At 33.3% G+C, this 19171-nt stretch overlaps 3 protein-coding genes across 3 annotated transcripts; 1 reads left to right on the forward strand and 2 right to left on the reverse strand.

Moving 5' to 3' along the window:
- Nucleotides 1-1249: 1249 nt before the first annotated feature.
- Nucleotides 1250-4939, reverse strand: LOC125218556 (AAA-ATPase At3g28580-like). Its single transcript, XM_048120245.2, has 3 exons — nucleotides 4435-4939; nucleotides 3213-3581; nucleotides 1250-2068 (listed from the first exon to the last, which is right to left on the reverse strand). The coding sequence occupies exons 1-3, from the start codon at nucleotides 4935-4937 to the stop codon at nucleotides 1411-1413; spliced, it is 1530 nt and encodes a 509-aa protein (XP_047976202.2). The 5' UTR covers nucleotides 4938-4939; the 3' UTR covers nucleotides 1250-1410.
- A 4584-nt stretch (nucleotides 4940-9523) lies between these two features.
- Nucleotides 9524-11172, reverse strand: LOC148931290 (non-specific lipid-transfer protein 2-like). Its single transcript, XM_089063497.1, has 2 exons — nucleotides 10744-11172; nucleotides 9524-9685 (listed from the first exon to the last, which is right to left on the reverse strand). Exons 1-2 carry the CDS (start codon nucleotides 11088-11090, stop codon nucleotides 9676-9678), a joined length of 357 nt encoding a protein of 118 aa, XP_088919623.1. The 5' UTR covers nucleotides 11091-11172; the 3' UTR covers nucleotides 9524-9675.
- A 3304-nt stretch (nucleotides 11173-14476) lies between these two features.
- Nucleotides 14477-18747, forward strand: LOC125187331 (disease resistance protein RGA2-like). Its single transcript, XM_048083896.2, has 3 exons — nucleotides 14477-18281; nucleotides 18375-18459; nucleotides 18559-18747. The coding sequence occupies exons 1-2, from the start codon at nucleotides 14582-14584 to the stop codon at nucleotides 18416-18418; spliced, it is 3744 nt and encodes a 1247-aa protein (XP_047939853.1). The 5' UTR covers nucleotides 14477-14581; the 3' UTR covers nucleotides 18419-18459; nucleotides 18559-18747.
- Nucleotides 18748-19171: the final 424 nt, after the last annotated feature.

The following is a 19171-nucleotide window of genomic DNA, read 5'->3' on the forward strand; positions in this document are numbered from 1 at the left end:
TCATGGACGATACGGGAATTAAGAAATGTTAAGAAAATTTGGATGGAAAAAAGTTAATGGAATAGAGGTTCCACTTGTATATACTCCCTCCGTTCCATAGTAGTAGAGTCATTTTGCTATTTTGGTACGTTCCATAGTAGTAGAGTCATTTCCTTTTTTAGTAAAAGTCAACACATTTTTCCACACCTACTTTACTCTCTCTTACTTTATTCTCTCTACATCTCTCTACCTTTTTCATTTCCTACTTTATTCTTCATTACTTAACTCACCTAACACAACTTTTTCTTAATCTCCGTGCCGAAAAGAAATGCCTCCACTACTATGGAACGGAGGGAGTATTAGTTTTAAAAAAAATGTGAGTGGAGTGAGTTAGTAGAAGTCTAGAAGGTGAGACTCTATTACCATTTATGGTAAAAATGAACCGGGACTCTTATTCGCGGACGGACTGAAATGGAAAAACGTGACTCCTATTCGCGGATCAATTAGGACATAACTGAAAAAGCCTTCAAAGGGAAAATGAAGAAAGATTCTTGAAAATTCTTTATGAAAAGTACGCCAATTAAAGAAAACAATAAGTGGAGTCCTCTTATTTATTCAGAAACGAATTTTGTTAAAAGAAAACTAGATCCGACATATGGGATCAAAATAAATAAAACGTAGACCCCTATGCATTTAATGAACATGAAATGTCTTCCACATATTTCATCCACCGACGACATATGAAACGATTAATATTGCACCACGTCTTGTTTAATCCAATGACGTTTATTGCATTCGTAGCCTTCTTTTATCGTGTACAACAATGTTTTGGGCGTTAATGTTGTCAAAATGCAGCAGTATTCTTTGGCCTTTCATGTGATCGACGAAATGCGTCATAAGACTGCTCTTTACATGTTCGACGAAATGTCAGAGAAATTTATACGGCTTATTTACCTTAGAGTAAAGACCAAAAACTGGTCCCGAACATATGCCCATTTTTTTATTTTTGTCATATATTTTATTTTTTAAATTTTTGCATCCTGAACATTTCAACTCGGATCACAATTGGTCAAACACTAACAATTTCGTCAATTTTTAAACGGTTTTAACCCGATTTTGACCGATTTTAACCCAAATGAGACTGTTAAAACCATCAAAATCGGGTTAAAACCGTTTAAAAACTAACGGAATTGTTATTGTAGGAATAATTGTAATCTGAGTTGAAATGTTTAGGATGCAAAAATTTAAAAAATAAAGTATAAGACCAAAATCATAAAATAAGCATATGTTCAAGACCAGTTTTTACCTTTACTTTACCTTACAAAGTTGAAAAGCAAACAAATTCGACATATTAAAACTTCACAAACACATATATAACATCTTATTTCTAGAATTTTATCACATTTCCCATCCAATAAATTAAAACACCTTTTATTTCTCCGCAACAAGTCGCATTATCTGTTTCCTAATCCGCCGCAAAACCTCCCCGCGCCGCCTCTCTTTCTCCTCCACATCTCCCCCTATCTTCTCCCCTTCTCCCATTTCCTCACCATCTCCACCAATATTCTCCGCTTCCTTCTTCTTCCTCTTCCTCTTCCTCAATGCTTCCATCAAATTCTCCAAACACTCATCCGCCCCCATCTCCGGCGACTTCGGCACCAAACTCTCCGCCACGTCAGCGGTGGTGATCTCGATATCCGATAACAAACGCCTCACGCCCTCGAAGTCCTCGTGCGAGTCGAGGCCGAGGTAGTTCTTGGCGAGGACTCTAAAGGCCTCGAAGCAGCAGTAGGACATCTCGATGTGCTTGTCCATCCGGCCCCTCCGGATGAGGGCCTCGTCGATCTTGTCGACGTGGTTGGTCGTGAAGATGAAGATCCTCTCGCCGCCGCTGGCAGACCACAGGCCGTCCATGAAGTTGAGGAGGCCGGAGAGGGTGACTTTGCTCTCCTCTTTCTCGTCCTCGCCCCCGTTTCGGGCTTTCTTGATCGCGTCCTCCGGTTTCGGGTCGTCCTTGGAGTGGTTTGCTTCTTTTCTTTTGCCGGTGATTTGTAGGGAACAGTCTATGTCTTCAATCACTACAATCGCCCTATTAATCACCAACTTCAGCATAAGATAAAATGCAGCTTAATTAACCAGTACCATCCGTGCTCTATTAAATGTCTCATTTTATTATTTCGTGATGTCTGATTTGACTTTTATACTGATCTTCTGTGTTCTATTAAATGTCTCATTTTATTGTTTCGTGATATGTCCGATTTGACTTTTATACTGGTCTTAGTTCGACTAACTAATTTTACTCAAATTTCTTTAAAGGAGTCACTTAATAGTAGACTTATTTTCTTCTAGTCAATAAATCAAAAGGTAGTCAAGTATGTAAATAAAGAGAATGTCAAATTTTATAAAATTATAGGAGTAGTATTTAGTTTGATAGATAAATTGGTCCATCAAAATAGGATCTAAAGTCAAAATCAAGCTAATCTAATACTTCCTCCGTCCCAAGGTATTAGACCAACTTTCCTTTTTGGGATGTCCCAACATATTAGACTCATTTCTTTTTTTAGCAAAAAGCATCTATCTTATTTTATTCTCCACCTACTTTTTTCTCTCTTCTCTCCCCTACTTTTTCCCTCTCTCATACTTTACTCTCTCCACTTTAACTATTTAAATATCAATTCCTTAAATCATGTGCCCAAAAGAAGTGAGTCTAATACTCCGGGACGGAGGGAGTACGAGAATAAACGAAAAGTTAGTTTTTATCTATTGATTTTATCACTAAAACTAAACAATCTTAAAAGGAAAATTATTCTGTATGGATAGTGGAGAAGATATTTTATGGTCCACTTAGTTCGTGTTTTATGCTATATTAATAAAATAATGTACCCGAATATGTACTACTATTATTTTATGTATAAGTAATAGAATATAGATATAATATTAAAAATAAAAAGTTTAAATTAAGAACCGTGTTATGCGATTCCTTTCATCACAATGTAGAAAATATCAGCCATAACTTTTGATCTTATATCAGAATTAAAAAAAAATAGGTGGGTAATGTGATTATTTCTAACATACTTTACTTCATAAACTCAAATAGTTTCTTAAAAGCTCTTTCAGTTAGATATGAGACATTTAATTATGAATCGAGGGAATATATTTTATTACTAATTAACAAACTATTTCTAAAATTAAAATTAAATAGGTAAAATATTAGTACAAATTTAGAAAATTACCTTTTGGAAATCTCAATGAGTAATTTCCTCAAATCGGTGTTATCCACAACCGCAGTGAGCTCAAGATCATAGATGTCATAACGAAGAAAGTTGGCTATGGCGGCGATCATCGTCGATTTCCCAGTTCCCGGTGGGCCATAGAGCAAATACCCACGTTTCCATGGCTTCCCAATTTTCATATAGTAATCTTGAGCCTTAGTAAACTCACTCAAGTCATCCACAATGTCCTTCTTCTTTTTGGGATCCATAGCCAACGTGTCGAACGTTGCCGGGTGCTCGAATCCGACACTCCGCCACATCATCTTCCCGTCGCTTCCCCAGTCGTCCCCGCTCACGTTCGTGTACAGCCTTTGCTTCCTACCACGCTTACTGAAACGACACAATTGTATTAGCGGTGGCATATCCAGGATATTTAGTTCGGGGGTGCGACTTTGTGCAATAATGTCTTAACAATATTTAGTGAAGATTGTAGGAATAGATAAGTTAGCACGGTACTATAATTTCTATTTGGCATAATAATCGAGCTAGTCATGAAAATATGAAATTATGTCTACCATTTTTTTATCCAATTACCTTTGTCAGAAATTGTAATAAATTGATCGAATGTGAGAAAATGTGTGTCACATTTTTATAGTAGTTTCATTGTGAAATGAGAATATCGCATTTATATTAATTTTGACAATGATGTGTGTGAAACACGGGTTCCAATTACAAAAATACAATGGTTTCAAACATATATTTTGAAGAATATAAGAATTTTTCTTAAAAATAATAACCACCATTTAACTTCAAATTTTTATTTAAATATATATAGTATTTAACTTCGATTAATGGTAAATAAGCTCCTAAAATCTCAAATGCTTCAAAATCTAAGGTGAAGCCTAAATAGATACTAGTAAACTAATTCAATAGTTCTAATAACTTGTTCCGAAGCCTTTTCCACTTATGCTAAAACTTTATTTATTTTTATTTTAGTAACAATAAAACAAGAGTTTTTATAATATACTAGTAAATTTTAATATCAATTATTACTAATTGACTCTTAAAAAATTATATACCCTAATTATGGAATAAACAACACCCAATATCTACTTCTCAAATTGTACAAAACATTTGTAAAAGTTATTATGACACTAAAATGAGATAGAACACACACGACATGTATGGCCAAAAACACAAATATAAGTGACATAGACGCCAAAATATAGCACAAAAATCGAACCTGATCGCCTTCCCCTCGGCCAACACATGGCTAAGATAAGACCCGAGCACGACGTCGCGGTCCTTCCGTCGAAACGACAAGATATAAGCCCTCTTCTCATCAATACTATTCTTGAAACTAATCACACTATTCCTAGGATAGCTCGTGTTCCTCATCCAAAAAACCTTCACCCCTTTATAAACATGGTTGATCTCTTGGTAGTCGTCCATTCTCAATGCGACGCCCTGGCCCTTTCCGGGCAGGGCAGCCTTGAGGCGCGCAGCCTTGCCCGAGAAATTGGTGCCAAGGTACGCCTCTATGCACGCGTAGGCCTTGCTCCGGCCGTACACATCTATTGGGAACTCGTCGAAGGTGATCTCGACGTAGGGGTTTAAGAGGAAGGTTAATTTTCGGAAATATGTTTCGATTGTGGTCCAAAATTGGGCAGGGATGAATCTTTCTAGGGCGCTGATTATGAGGATTAGGCTTCCTATTTGAGCTACTAGAGATTCTAGAAATTTCATGTTTTTTGATGTGTGTGTGTGTGTGTGACATGATTAATTATTTAGGTGCACCTATTTATAAGGGAATTGAATTTGTTACTTAGTAATATGTATAACGTTTCATGTCTCCTTCGAGGAAGAAGGTTACTTTTGTGGGCTGCAAAAGTGTTGTTTGGTGTTCACATTTTGTGTTGGTGGGAATTAAAGAAAATTTGTCAACTTTATTCGGAAAGATATGGGAAGTTTGTGGGAATAAGCTTTAGTTAGTTTAAGTTTTAGTTTCACTTTCCCAACCCAAAGGTCTTTCTTGAATTGAAAGGAAATGATGGGAGATTCTATTTTGAAATTATTGTAATTTTATTAATGTATATATGAATTGAGGGAGAATTTATTTGGATTCCTTGCTTGTGGGAACAGAATATTTTTAAGGGGAAATTGTCAAATAATTTCTGGTCAATTCATAATTTTTAAAAATATCTAATTATATTATAATTTTAATATTTTAATTATCACATGGTGAAAAAATCATAGTGTACTTAATTTATTGATGTGTCTCGTATAAAGAGATGATTGGTTAATTTAATAAACGTTGTTTTTAAGTGTATTTTATGTTTGCCACATCAGAATTAATTATGCCAAATCCGAGATAATGGGATAATTGAAAAAATGTCAAACATATGATATGATATTACTATCATCTAAAGTAATTGACAATTTATATATATCAATAATTGTATGTTCCAAAAATAACATATGATATGCACGTTCCAAAAATAAAATAGAAAGTGAAAAGTAACGTAGGTGCATGGATTTAAGTGGATTATTTTCTTGTGGAAATTAAATATTTGTTTTAATTGTATACTAATCATGTAGGAATATATATGCACGTTCCAAAAATAAACTAATAGAAAGTGAAAAGTAAAAATAAATGAAATATATGTATGTCGGAATTTCCACGTGGGTGCTTGTGGATTTATGATTTTACGTGGATTCCTTCCTTGTGAGAATTGGATATTTTTGTTTATTATAAATATACCAATTATTGTATGTATGCACGTTTCAAATATAAAATAATTGAAAGTAGAACATAAAAAATTGTGCCCCAATTTCCACGTATATGCTTGAGCCACTTTTTGACCGAATGTTTACGTAGTTAAATGTCATGTTGCTTTTGAGTATGGATTCCAATTTTTTTTAAAATAAATAATTAGATAACGTATTGTCTAATGTTAGGATCTAACACGTTCCAATAATTATTTCTTGAAGAAGAAGTAATAGAGTTTCTATATGAAACAAACAATTAATTACTACACATTGTGGATTTATGACGTGTACGTAGTTAAAAAAGTAGTACTAGTACTATATAAAACTTAAATTTTTTTTATGAAAATCGGCTCACATTAAATATATATGTAATTTAAGTGATAGTGGATCCACGATGGATAGATGCAATTCATTCTTTAATAAAATGCTTTAGCTTTTTAAAAAAAACTTCTAAGATATCGCCAAAGCAAAAATTGGACGGCCTTGGGTTTAGTTTGAATTAGATTTTATTGTATTAGTCAAAATTATATTGGAGCGTTTTTATATTGGTATTTTATTTTTTGACCATATAGAATCTTTTTTTAAAAGGATTCAACATATATATAGAACCTTAATGAATGAAAATAACTCAAACGTTTATGCGTATCTGTAAACAGCGTTATATTAGTCATATTTAAATTTAATAGTGCTCAAACTAGATACAGGCTTTTGTTATCAATAATAGCATGGTACATGCGCATGCTACAAATGTACTCGTTATGATTTAAATTACAATTATTAGTGTAATAAAAATATACGTATTATTTAAAATCTTTTAATACCCTTAATGAAACCGTAGATAGTTGTTGTTATATGGCGCGGTTAGGGTATATTAAAAAACCGAGCACATTCTAATATTTATTCATTGGATTTTAAGATTTTTCGGATACAATTTTACATAAGGCAAATAAAATAGGTAATGATAATAATATAATTTATTTCATATATTTTGGAGACGACGTAATCTAAGTTTATTTATGTTAATTTTGCAGCTTTCATATAATTTACGCATATTATATAATCTAAATTTGATAATTAAATTGCATCAATAATTTTTTTTTATTACTATGATTTAGTGGAGACATATTTATCGCCTCGCACCTTCCATATCTTTGCTATCGTAATATATTTATTATTTCGACATTATTAACCTTTTATTGACAATTAATCAAGTGATAATGATATTTTCTTTTATAAATCTATGCCATTCATATTTTGATCCAATAATTAATGTTAGTTTCATTAGCGCACCCCTGGCGTGGTTAGTTTAATATTACAATATTAATTATTAGACTCATCAATCCGAAGAGAATTCATAATGATTTTCTAATATGTTATGCATTATTTTAGTTAAAAATAAATATTTAGCTAGGTTGAGTATTTTAAATTGGACTATATAATTACTTATGAGTTATACTAACACTCAATGTTAATTAAGGTTCACACCCAAAAATCCCATGAAGCGCCAACCACCAAACGTACCCAACCCCACCAAGATTTTGTGTCACATTCTTCATTGCATATAACTATGTGCCTTTAGTCCCTTTAATACATTCATTACAAATCCATACACCAACTTGAAACAATGAAGAAAAAGAAAAAGAAGAAGAAGAAGAGGCAACAACAATATCTCTAAGAATTCAAGTGCTCTCTCTCGCTCTCTGTCAATCGGAAAACCTCAAACACCCTCTCCACGGCCATGGTCCGCGCCCACGGTAAGGCAATCGATGATATCGTTTTATACATGAAGCTTACTCTCATGATATTGTTTGTAGTTACGGCATAATAAAAATAAGGATGTGCCCTATTCCACTTATAGTTCCAAACTATTGGAGACTCTAGAGGTTTCATATGGTATAAATATTGAAGTTGCTTTAATTTAGAAATTCGATACAACTTACTCATATTGAAATCTATATATGTTTGCATTTCATTTGAAGTCTTTGCAAAATCTTTGATCTTCTACTAATTGAAAATGTAATTATCTAGTTACATACATTTAGAGTAGGGATCTTTGTCAATAATAATTATTCATTGACTGAAGCCTTAGTGAAGCGTACGCAATAAAAAAAAGCAATAGAAGAGACAAACCGATACAAGATTTTTAAGGGGAAACTCCTAGCTAGAAAGGGAAATATTTATGGAGGGATTATTAATCCCTACATCACATAAAAATCTATTTTTTGTCATTTTATAAAGCGTTTTTTTTAGCGGAAACAATCAAATTATGCATTAGAATATTGTTTGCAAAGAAATTTCGGTAACAACAAATGACTTAACTAGTTATGGTTGCTAATATATTGGATTAAAAAGAAAACCTAATGGGCTCAAGGACTCAACATAATAATACCAATTGCCCGGCCCGCGGGATAAGGATCGCAAATTAAATGGGGATTTTATTCATATCAATAATTCAATATCATGCTATATATATTTAACGCTTATGCATATTTATGATTGAAGTATTGTTAGTGTAGAATGAAGTTCACCTCATTAAAAAAAAAAATTATCAAAAATTGATGTTGTCTATTTTTATGGGACGGACAAAATAACAAAAATGGTGTATTTTTATGGGACGGAGGAATTATGAAAATCATGGTGCATAGAGCTTAAGAGATTTATATTATTGAATACATATATATGGTCATGTACTAATGTTTTTTTATTGTCTTTTGTAAATTGTTTCGTGTTTGATTTCGTATAGTTTTAAAAATTGTTTTATATAAGTGGTAGTATCACTTGTTTCGGTAGATTTAAGACATTAATTTTCTAAAACAATTTTTATTTTACATTTTGTACGTGTACTTAAATTAGGATCAATGTACTTAAGTAAATTAAATTTCGAACTAAATAGCACGATGAATCATTAAAACCATTTATGAAGTACGTAGAATCTAGATAACGATGATGCTGTGTTGTACTTGTAATTTTAATGCGTTAATGAATTCATTAATTAATAAATGTCTTCCTCTTCATGTTTTTATACTAGCTGGCTCTAATTTTTATTTTTGTAGAACGAAACACCAAAAAGTATTAGTATATAAAATTTCTCCAGTCACGTAAAATATAATTTTTATTTTAATTTCGATAGAACATTTTTAGTAAGCAATTAATTATAATTACAAATATATTAATTTTATTTGCTTTGCTACTTATTTTAGCTTCATGTAAAAAATATTTAGTTGCAACTCCTAATCTCGCACTTTTATTTAGGGGACGATGTCTCCACAATTTTCTGTATATCACACTAATAATTTATGTATTTTATAACCATTTGCTATAGCATAAATATTGAATAACATATATATCATGATAAATATATATATAAAAAAACAAATTTCTAATTTAATCATGTACCATAATTTTGTAATACTTTGATTAAATTATTTTTGGTTGATTAATCCAAATATATGGTATATGTGATTTTTTAAAATTCCAAATTTTTTGTTATAAATGTTAATCATGGAAGAGAAATAAACAAAATGCAAATATAGAGTTTAAAGAGGAAGACAATAAATCACACGTTAAAAAGTAACTGATAGATCATCATATATAAAGCTAGATCTACGCATCAAGTTCATATTCACTAACAAGTGAAATCGAACTTGGTTTATTTATTTATATATTAATATTACATCATGTAGATCGGATGTTGCATCATTTCTCACCATGTAGCTCAGTTCACCCTGCACAAAAAAAATAAAATTAATTAAATAAAACAATGATTAATTAGAGATACATGAATAAAATTATTATGCTCACTATTAGTGTTAGTTAGTTAGTTAAAAATGTGACACATTGTTTGGTGGCTAGCTAGAATTTAATTAAAATTAGCATCACGAAATTAAAAAATATTAAAAGTTCGTGTATTTAAAATCATTATTAATACTATGCTCACTATCGGTGTTAGCAGCGGCGGAGCCACGGTGGGGCCTGGGGGGCCCTTGGGCCCCTCACCCATTTGTATTTTATATGTATGCACCATCTACCAAATTAGATGCTAGTGCAGTTGGTTAGTGTTCCAGCCTCTTATCCCAAGGTACTGGGTTCGATTTTCTTTTGGCACATTCTAATATTTATTTAGTACTCTGTTTATATTTTACTATATTTATTACTAAGTTTATATTTTACTATATTTATAATATATTTATTACTAAGATTGATTTTAAAGCTTGTAGTAGTTTATATGCTGTTTTTCTTCTCAAGTTAGTTATATTTATTGATTTTCACATATTCATTTATGTTTCATGAATTTTTTTACATGGGAAACTTAAATTGTATTCATATAAATGATTTTTAAAATTTAAGAATTAAAAATAATTATTAGATTCTATAAATATTTTAAAATATAATAAAAATCTAATATCCTTTATTATAAAAATCTGGAATTGACATAACTCTTTGATCTAATAAATATGTAAATATATCATACTCATATTATTAGTAAAATCGGTGATATGCTCTAAAAAAATCTATTCATTAATTAATTTTATCACCATCCATTTCTTATGCATGACATTTTATATTACTCACATCTAAGTTGTTTCTGTGTCGAATTTAAGGGTTTAGCACCGAATACAATCAACAAATTTTAATGATAGTTTGGGCCCCCCACCTTTAAATTTCTGGCTCTGCCACTGGGTGTTAGTTAGTTATTTAGTTATAAATGTTACAAATTGTAACGGAATTAAAAAATATTAAAAGTTCATGTATTTAAAAGCAAATATCGCGGGAAAGTAGTTACTTGGAGCAGTCAGTGGAAGGGCTGATTTTGTAGGGAATGCTGACGCCACACTGGCTGGGGAGGCCGGCGGCCTTGCTATAGTCCAAGCCGGAGTAAGAGCCGGCCAACGATTTGAGGCAGCCGCAGACGCTCTGGCGGTCGGGGGTGGTCTGGGCGGCGTTGTAGAGCCCCTTGACCCCATTGCAGCAGCTGCCCAATGGGCCTTTGTTCGTCACGTACGGAATGCACGGGTTAAGGTAAGACACCACTTGGCCACACCCGACCGCGGCCTCACTTGGTGGCGCAACCGCCATCATCGCCACGGCGGCGATCAGGAGCATGCCAATTGCCTTCATTGTGGAAGCCATCTATTGATTGCTATAGAGATTTTTTTTTTTTTAGAAATTAGATTATGAAATAAGGGTTATTTTTTGTATGTGAGAGTGTGAGTGAGTGAAATGTTTAATGTTGGGGTTCCTTTTATAGGGAATTTTTTTGGTGAAGTGTTGATTGAATGTGTAATTGGGATTTATGGTTGTGGTTTACAGTTGGGATGTTGATGAATTAATTTGTGCTTGACTAATTATGCTCATTGATGATTAACACTAGTATTTTTATGCCACGTGTAACGTAACGCTAGATTGCACTATCATATTTGTTGGTTGTTAGTTCCTTTACTTTATTTTTGGAAAAGATTCAAGTATTGAGAACTTTGGTATATTATGGATACTCTCTTAATTAGCAATGTAGGTTGGTTAGTATGTGTGATCAAGTTATATTTATTTCTTGCTTAACTAATTATGGTATGTGATGGATTGGTATTTTTATTCACGAAAATCAGATACTATGAGATAAGAAATCTAGTGATTCACTAAGATTTTGAATAGCGTCCCGAATTCGCCTCTTTCTCGGACAAAGACAGTCAAATGATTCCCAATCACGGTCCTTGCAAATCGGACCATTCTTATAATAGTACAAAAAGAAATTCTAAATATCCGATAGCTTTCTCTTTGAGTAAGACCTGATCAATTCAAGCGACTGTGTCAGAGACTGGATACACAATTATCAATCTATTTTTTTTTAATTAATAGTTGTGCAAATTAAGTCTTTGTAATGAAAACAAGTTTTTGGAGTTCATAATACTACTAATATTCAATATATTGGACATTGATATACTATATGTATATGCAAGTGGCTGATAATGGAAATCACACTATGCAAGGTGGTAGACAGATCTAGAAAAATTGCAAAGTCTAAAATTTCTGCCACGTTAGACAACATGTTTTAGTGTTCAGTTGTTGGCCTAATAAATGATGGGAGTTATTCATCATTTCCATTGTGCATTCACACACATGTCGACATATACTGCTTTGGGGCCGTGTTGCACAAAATGGAAAACTGTCACATTCTTCATTTAATGGCCAAAGCAAAAATCTAGTTGAGCAATCAGTGATCATATATGTTCACTTTCTCTACATTATTTTTTAGATGACAAGTTTGGTTTTAAGTGATACATACAGTATATAATATATATTTTGTAAAATAAAAGAATGACTATTTGAAAAATAAAATGATCAAACGGACTCATAAAAGTTAATCAATCCATTATTATCTCCAACTATTGCAAAATTCAAAAATTTCGTTACGATGAACCATATAAAAATCGTAAATTTATTACACGTTAACCAGGAGGTGACGAAGATCGATCTTCAAAAGATAAACAAAATAGAGCTGAATAGAGGAAAATAGACGTCGAATTAGGGTTTTGGTGAGGAAAAATCATTTTGTCTCACCAGTTCACGAAAGGAGTCCATATTTTTGGGTACGAGTTTTAAGAATTCTGGATTAAAGTAGTTAATGGAACATGGATCACACTTTTATAATGAAATTTATATGAAATGAATTAGTTGAATGTAAGATCTATTTATCATTGAGTAATTGAAAGTGAAAGGTAACTTCTATTGGTTGTATGACAAAAAAGACTCTTATTGCCGGACAGAGGGAGTATTTCTCGCACAATAACTTAGAAAAGACCTAGATGTTATTTGTAAATTAACTGGATGTTATCTATAATTAAAAGACCCTATAATTAAAAGACCTAACTCTATGCCGACGGGCTTGTAAGCTTTCTTTCTTCCAAATTCCTTGAAACATAATGACCTTCCAAACTAACTAAGTGGATGATTTTAATCACTCTCATTTTGTTTTCACATATTACAATTGCAATTGGTATAAATAAATGTAGTAGGTATATTTATATGGAGTATATAGTTGCATGCACGTAAGGTTGCATTAATTCGTTATTTCAATATGTTACATCAGTAGTATTTATTCATTGGATTGATGTGTCAACTACACCCTACATGATATAAACATCACACCTACCTTTTAGTAAATACTCCTTCAGTTCCACTAAATATGAAACATTTGCTTTTTAGCACGAGATTTTACATAATGTTATTTTGTAAGTTAAATGGAGAAAATAAAGTAGGTACATGAGAGAAAAAGTAGAGATGATGTTGTTTTTATATTCGAACATGTTTCATTTTTAGTGGGACTGTGGGACAACATAAAAAGAAAATGTTTCATTTTTAACGGAACACATGAGTATATAGTTTAGACAATCCAAAAAGAAAAACGTTTCATTTATAACGGAACGGAGCACATGAATATATAGTTTATACATAGCGTATATTTGGATTGTGACTACGAATTTATTTTTGTCACTTTTAAAAATAAGGTTCGTTGTTGATCGACCACACGTACGTATTAAGGTACAATTGTACAATGCGAATTTGTTTGTAGGAAACTAAATTATCAAGAAAATAAGATTTGTTACATGAATAAAGTGGCTTCCAACTATCATTTTTTATGTTTCAAGTGGCAATGACAATGAAATATTTAGACAATTAGACTTGGAGCTCTCAATTTCAAGTCCCACGAGGATGTGTATGTTTTCATTAAATAATTTCATAAATATTAGTACTAGTTTGTTCTATATATTGTACTTATAGTTTCGAATTAAATGACTTTTTTCTAACTATAATTTTAATATTATATGCCTTTTGTAATGTTCGTATTATAGAGACATATATCAAGTGAAATCAAAATCAAACATATATATGAGTTTGAATATAATAAATTCAATTGTGCTAATATGAGAAATACAGTGCATACATGTTTACATGAGTTTGAATGACAAGATTGATAAAACAATTTAATTTAATACTAGTAAATATTTAATTACAAGATTCGATTCTTGATGCATAAATTGATGAGGCCCAATACATAAATGAAATACGTATAAACAGATGTTATAGTTTGGACATATCCAATGCTCTGTTCATAGCCCAAAACAAAAAAATTGTGACAATAGCCCTATATAGGCCCATTTTTGTTAAAGAATATCGCCCATTAAATCAAACCACAACTAAATTCTAAAATTAAAACAAAAAAAATTGCTAGGAAGAATTGAAATATAAACAAAATGAAAAAGAAAAGCATACTAGAATGAAAGTTAGCCTCCACAAGATGAGCATATATATAAAGTTAGCCTCCACGAGATAAGCATATATATAAAGTTAGCCTCCACGAGATAAGCATATGCATAATAGTAAAAAGATTAAAAGGGAATGGGATCCTATTCTTGTGCAGAAAATGACCCCATACTTTTCCTTTTTATTAAAGAGTGTTTTTATTTAATTTTAATAAATACAATTACAATTTAAGATGTAAATAGTGATCATATAAAGCAACTCACTACAATTATTCTTCCCACTTTCTATTGCATCTCTCTCCTTCTCTCTATACCAATTTATCCATTTTTTTACTCTTTCTGAATCTGTTACAATCTCAAACAATGGAAGGAGAAGCTGTAGCCGCCATCATTCAAGTTTTAGTTCAAAACCTCATCGACCATTCCAAGAAAGAGATCTCACTAATCCGTGGTCTCGACAAAGAAGCAGCAAAGCTAGCTGGAAGTTTAGATACGATCCAGCAATTGTTGAACGATGCTGAGAGCCGTACCATTCCCGGTGGGGCGGTCAAAAGCTGGCTGAGGAAGCTCGAAGATGTGGCCTTCGATGCTGACAACGTTTTGGATGAGCTCAACTATCATCTTCTCTCCAAACGAATCAACTCCATCAAGCCCATGAAAGAAAAGGTACTCTCATGCTTCTCATCTTTGAGTCATATTGCCAATCCCAGAAATATAGCTCTTAAAATCCAAGAAATCAATGAGAATTTGGAGTATGTTCGAAAAGAGGGAGCCGATCTTGGCCTCAAAGAGAGGCTTGCCACCAATGTGCCAACTTTGCCTACTTTTGAAACCGATTCCTTCTCACATGATCCAATTTTCATTGGGAGAGATGAGTTGGTGTCGGAAATAGTGGAGGTTATTAACACTGGTACTACCACCGATGAACGTCTAATTTCTATCTTTGCCATTGTGGGAATGGGAGGATTGGGGAAGACAACTTTGACTAGGAATGTCTTCCATCATCCAAGGATAAAAACTCTCTTTGGATCACATCTTTGGGTGCATGTTTCTCAAATTTTTGATCCAATAATTCTTTTCAAGAAAATCCTCAAGGAGTTGACTTCTTCTGATCATGATGAAACTGAGATTAGCCAAGATATTCTCGAAAACACTTCTTCTGATCAAGTTGAAGATCAGAGTAGGAAGGATTTTCTTAAAAAGGTTTCGTTTGGTCAGGTTGATGATGGGAGTAGGCAAGATTTTGTGAAAAAGAATTCACATGATCAAGTTGAGGTTGAGAGTAGGCAGGATATTCTGAAAAGGCTTCAAAAGGCTTTAAAAGATAAAACATATCTTATCATTCTTGATGATGTTTGGAATGAACATCGTCCCAAATGGGATAATTTTTTCAATTCTTTAGTTGGCGTTACTTCTTTGAAGGGAAATGCGATTGTTGTTACCACCAGAGTTATGGAAGTCGTTTCAACTATGCAATCACTTCATACACATGAGCTCCAAGGGTTATCACATGAAGATTGTTGGTCAATAATCAAAGCAAAAACGTTTGGAAAAGAGAATGATATTCCATTAGAGTTTGAGGACATAGGGAGGAAGATTGCAACAAGATGTCAGGGTTTGCCATTAGCTGCTAATGTAGTCGGTGGAGCGCTATACAATAAATCTGAAGAAGAATGGCTCTCGATTGAAGAGAAATGGCTTTCACATGATGAAGGGGATCATATCACTAATATATTGAAGTTAAGCTTTGATAATTTGTCTCTACCATCACTCAAGAAGTGTTTTGCATGTTGTTCGATTTTTCCTAAAGGTCGCAACATTAAAAGTCAAGAACTGATTGAGTATTGGATGGCAGAAGGATTTCTTGAAGCTAATGGAAACAGCGAGATGGAGTGCTTGGGCGACAAATTTATGAAAGTTCTTGTGCACAACTCTCTACTACAAGTTGCCGAAAGAGATGATTATGGAAATGTAGAGAGTTGTGTGATGCACGATCTTGTGCATGATCTCGCATGTTCAATTTCAGGTTCTTCTAATAATAGAGAAGGTGGGAGCCGAGTGAGATACATGGTTCATGATGAAGAAAGTAGAATTCCAAAAGAAGTGGCAAAATATTTGCGGACATTATTGTTCGAGGGAGACATTTATCGTAACAAGTTTGCAGATTTCGAGCATCTACATGTTTTAGTTCTTGCAGATGATTGGTGTGATAAGTTGCCAATTTCGATAAGGAAGTTGATACATCTAAGGAAACTTGATATCTCGTTGACGTGTATCAAATACTTGCCGGACTGGATCGGTGAACTCCATCAGATGCAAACATTAAACGCATGTACAAGAACATTGAGGGAACTGCCTAGCACTCTGAAGTACTTGATTAATTTAAGGCATCTTTATATCAATTCATTAACAAAGTTGCCTGCTGAGATTGGGTGTTTAACTTCTCTCCAGACGCTAGAGTATTTTATTGTTTGCGACAAGAACGGATGCAAAATCGAAGAGCTAGGAAGTTTGAATGGTCTCAAAGGAAAACTGGAAATATCTAACCTTGAAAAGGTTGAAAACAAGGAAGAGGCTGAGAAAGCATGTCTATCTAACAAGTCAAAAATATTGGAGTTGCGTTTGACATGGAACATGCGCAGAGAAGCTGAAGCTACAAATGATGAGAATGTGTTGGAAGGCCTCCAACCTCACTCTAATTTGAAGAAGTTGGATATTGAAGGATTCAAGGGAAAAAGATTTCCATCCTGGACTCAAAATATGGTAATTGAAAATGTTTGTCAAGGTTGTTGGGTTCCACTTAACAAGTTGATAGAGATAAAACTCTCCGACTGCTCAGCTTGTGAAGAAATCCCAATGGTTGGGCAATTGCCAAATCTTAAGTCTCTCTATTTAAGAGGATTGACAAATTTGAAGTCCATAAATTCTTCATTCTATGGATTAGTGAATGAGGAGACACATATTGTTTTTCTAGCTCTCGAAAGACTCGTATTGCATTACATGCCTCAGCTGACAGAGTGGGCAGAAGTGGAATATGCAGGTGCAAGTGATGTGAAGGTATTTCCTAACCTCCAACACTTGGAGATCTCTCAGTGCAAGCAATTGATGAGTTTTCCTAATTATTCGTGGTCATGCCTCAAAAGTTTGATAATCAAGGGGAGTGGGAGCATGCCTTTCACACACATATTCAAGACAGAATTGAAGTTGCTAACAGAGCTTTGGATAGAAGGAATAGATGATCTGGAATATCTCCCAAATTGGCTCTTCTATAACAATCCCAATCTCTTGGAGTTAAATATAAGAAAGTGTTCCAATTTGAGAGAATTACCAGATGGTCTAGGCACCCTCAGTTCTTTGGAGAAGTTGATTATAAGTGACTGTTCAAATTTGGAACGAGTAGGAGTTACTGGTGTTCAACAATCACAAGGAAGCCTCACATGTCTTAAAAGGTTGGAGATTTGTGAATGCAAAGCTTTGTTGTACTTTCCATTGGAAGTGGTAGGATCTTTGCTTGAGGTATTGAGGTTGGAGTATTTAAGTAGCCTAAACAATCTACCTGGAATAATTGATTGTTTGCCAAAATTTCCTCGTCTAACACAATTAGAAATTATGGGTTTTTCTCAATTTATGGCCAGTTATTCCAGTAGTAGGTTACAAATAGATGTTAGTATGGAGGGATCTATGGAGACCGTTGAAGTCTTATTACAAAGATGCAACTCCGACTCACTTGAGGTATTAGAATTGAAAGGGAGGGAAGCTTGGGGAAGTTTGCCAGAATCAATACAACATCTCACCTCTATTGCAATGTTAAAGATAGAGAATTCTGGAATGGAAGAGTTGCCTGAATGGTTTGGGAACCTCTCATCTCTATGCGGATTGAATATATTTAATTGCAAGAAGTTAAGGAGCCTACATGCAGTGCGGGGCCTCACATCACTTCAATGGTTAGCTATTAGGGGCTGCCCAGAAATATGTGTTGAACAACAAAGTGATGCAGCTGATTATTCCCAATGGCCCAACATTTCTCATATCAACATCATTCTGAATGATGGAGTAATAGTAGGTGAGTATGAATACATATTCTTGTTTCCTTATACAGATTATGGTGACTTTCATTGACTTAATGATTTATCTCTCTCTCCACTAATCATTGAAGGAAGAAGGAGAACACTTGTGAGTTTCATGAATGGCTGCCTCTAAAGTGTTCATTTGAATTGCTCAACCACTCTTCATGTTTACTGGTAAGAAACCTCACATTGCAATTCTCTTTTCTTTCTTTGCTTTTTTGTTGAAGAGGATGTGGATACCAATGTGTTTCACACATTTCTGCTCATTTTCAGTTGTGGGAATAGCATGAGTTATCCATTTCTCCATTTAGCTGCATTGCTCTGCTCCCAAAATGCAGTGTTTTCCGTTAGCTGTTGAGACTGTAAATTGCAAATTAACATGTTGTATAACACAAATTGGATGTTCTATTGTGCATTCGTGTTTCATCAAATATTAATACTGATATGTAGGTAGTTTAATCCTCCTAAGATTATAGTAAGATAAGACAGTATTTTTTAGCCAATAGAGCACTAAATTATTGAGCAATGCACAAACATTTTCTAGTGTGTCGTATATGCTAATGCTGCTGCTCATTTTGGGTCTAAATTCATAGCCAATAGAGCATTTAAGGCTAATTTTGTTTTTTGAATTTTAAAGGTTTAATAGATATTTTTAAATTTTTTTATGATTTTCAACTTGAATCCCAATCAAATAATTAGGGGGAATTGTTTTACTAACAAAGTTTTATTTCATTTTATTTAGGGCGGGAACGATCTTTATACTACTATACTTCCCAATTTGGGTATAAATTTGTACGGTCAATAGCGGGTCTTTTATGCTGAGTTTGGAAAATACCTATAACGCCCCGACTTTTTCTTCTCCTTTAAATTTGACCGTGAAAGACGT

Source organism: Salvia hispanica, chromosome 2, assembly GCF_029641045.1.
Source record: "Salvia hispanica isolate PSC_SH4W2 chromosome 2, Shi_PSC_v1, whole genome shotgun sequence".
NCBI lineage: Eukaryota > Viridiplantae > Streptophyta > Magnoliopsida > Lamiales > Lamiaceae > Salvia > Salvia hispanica.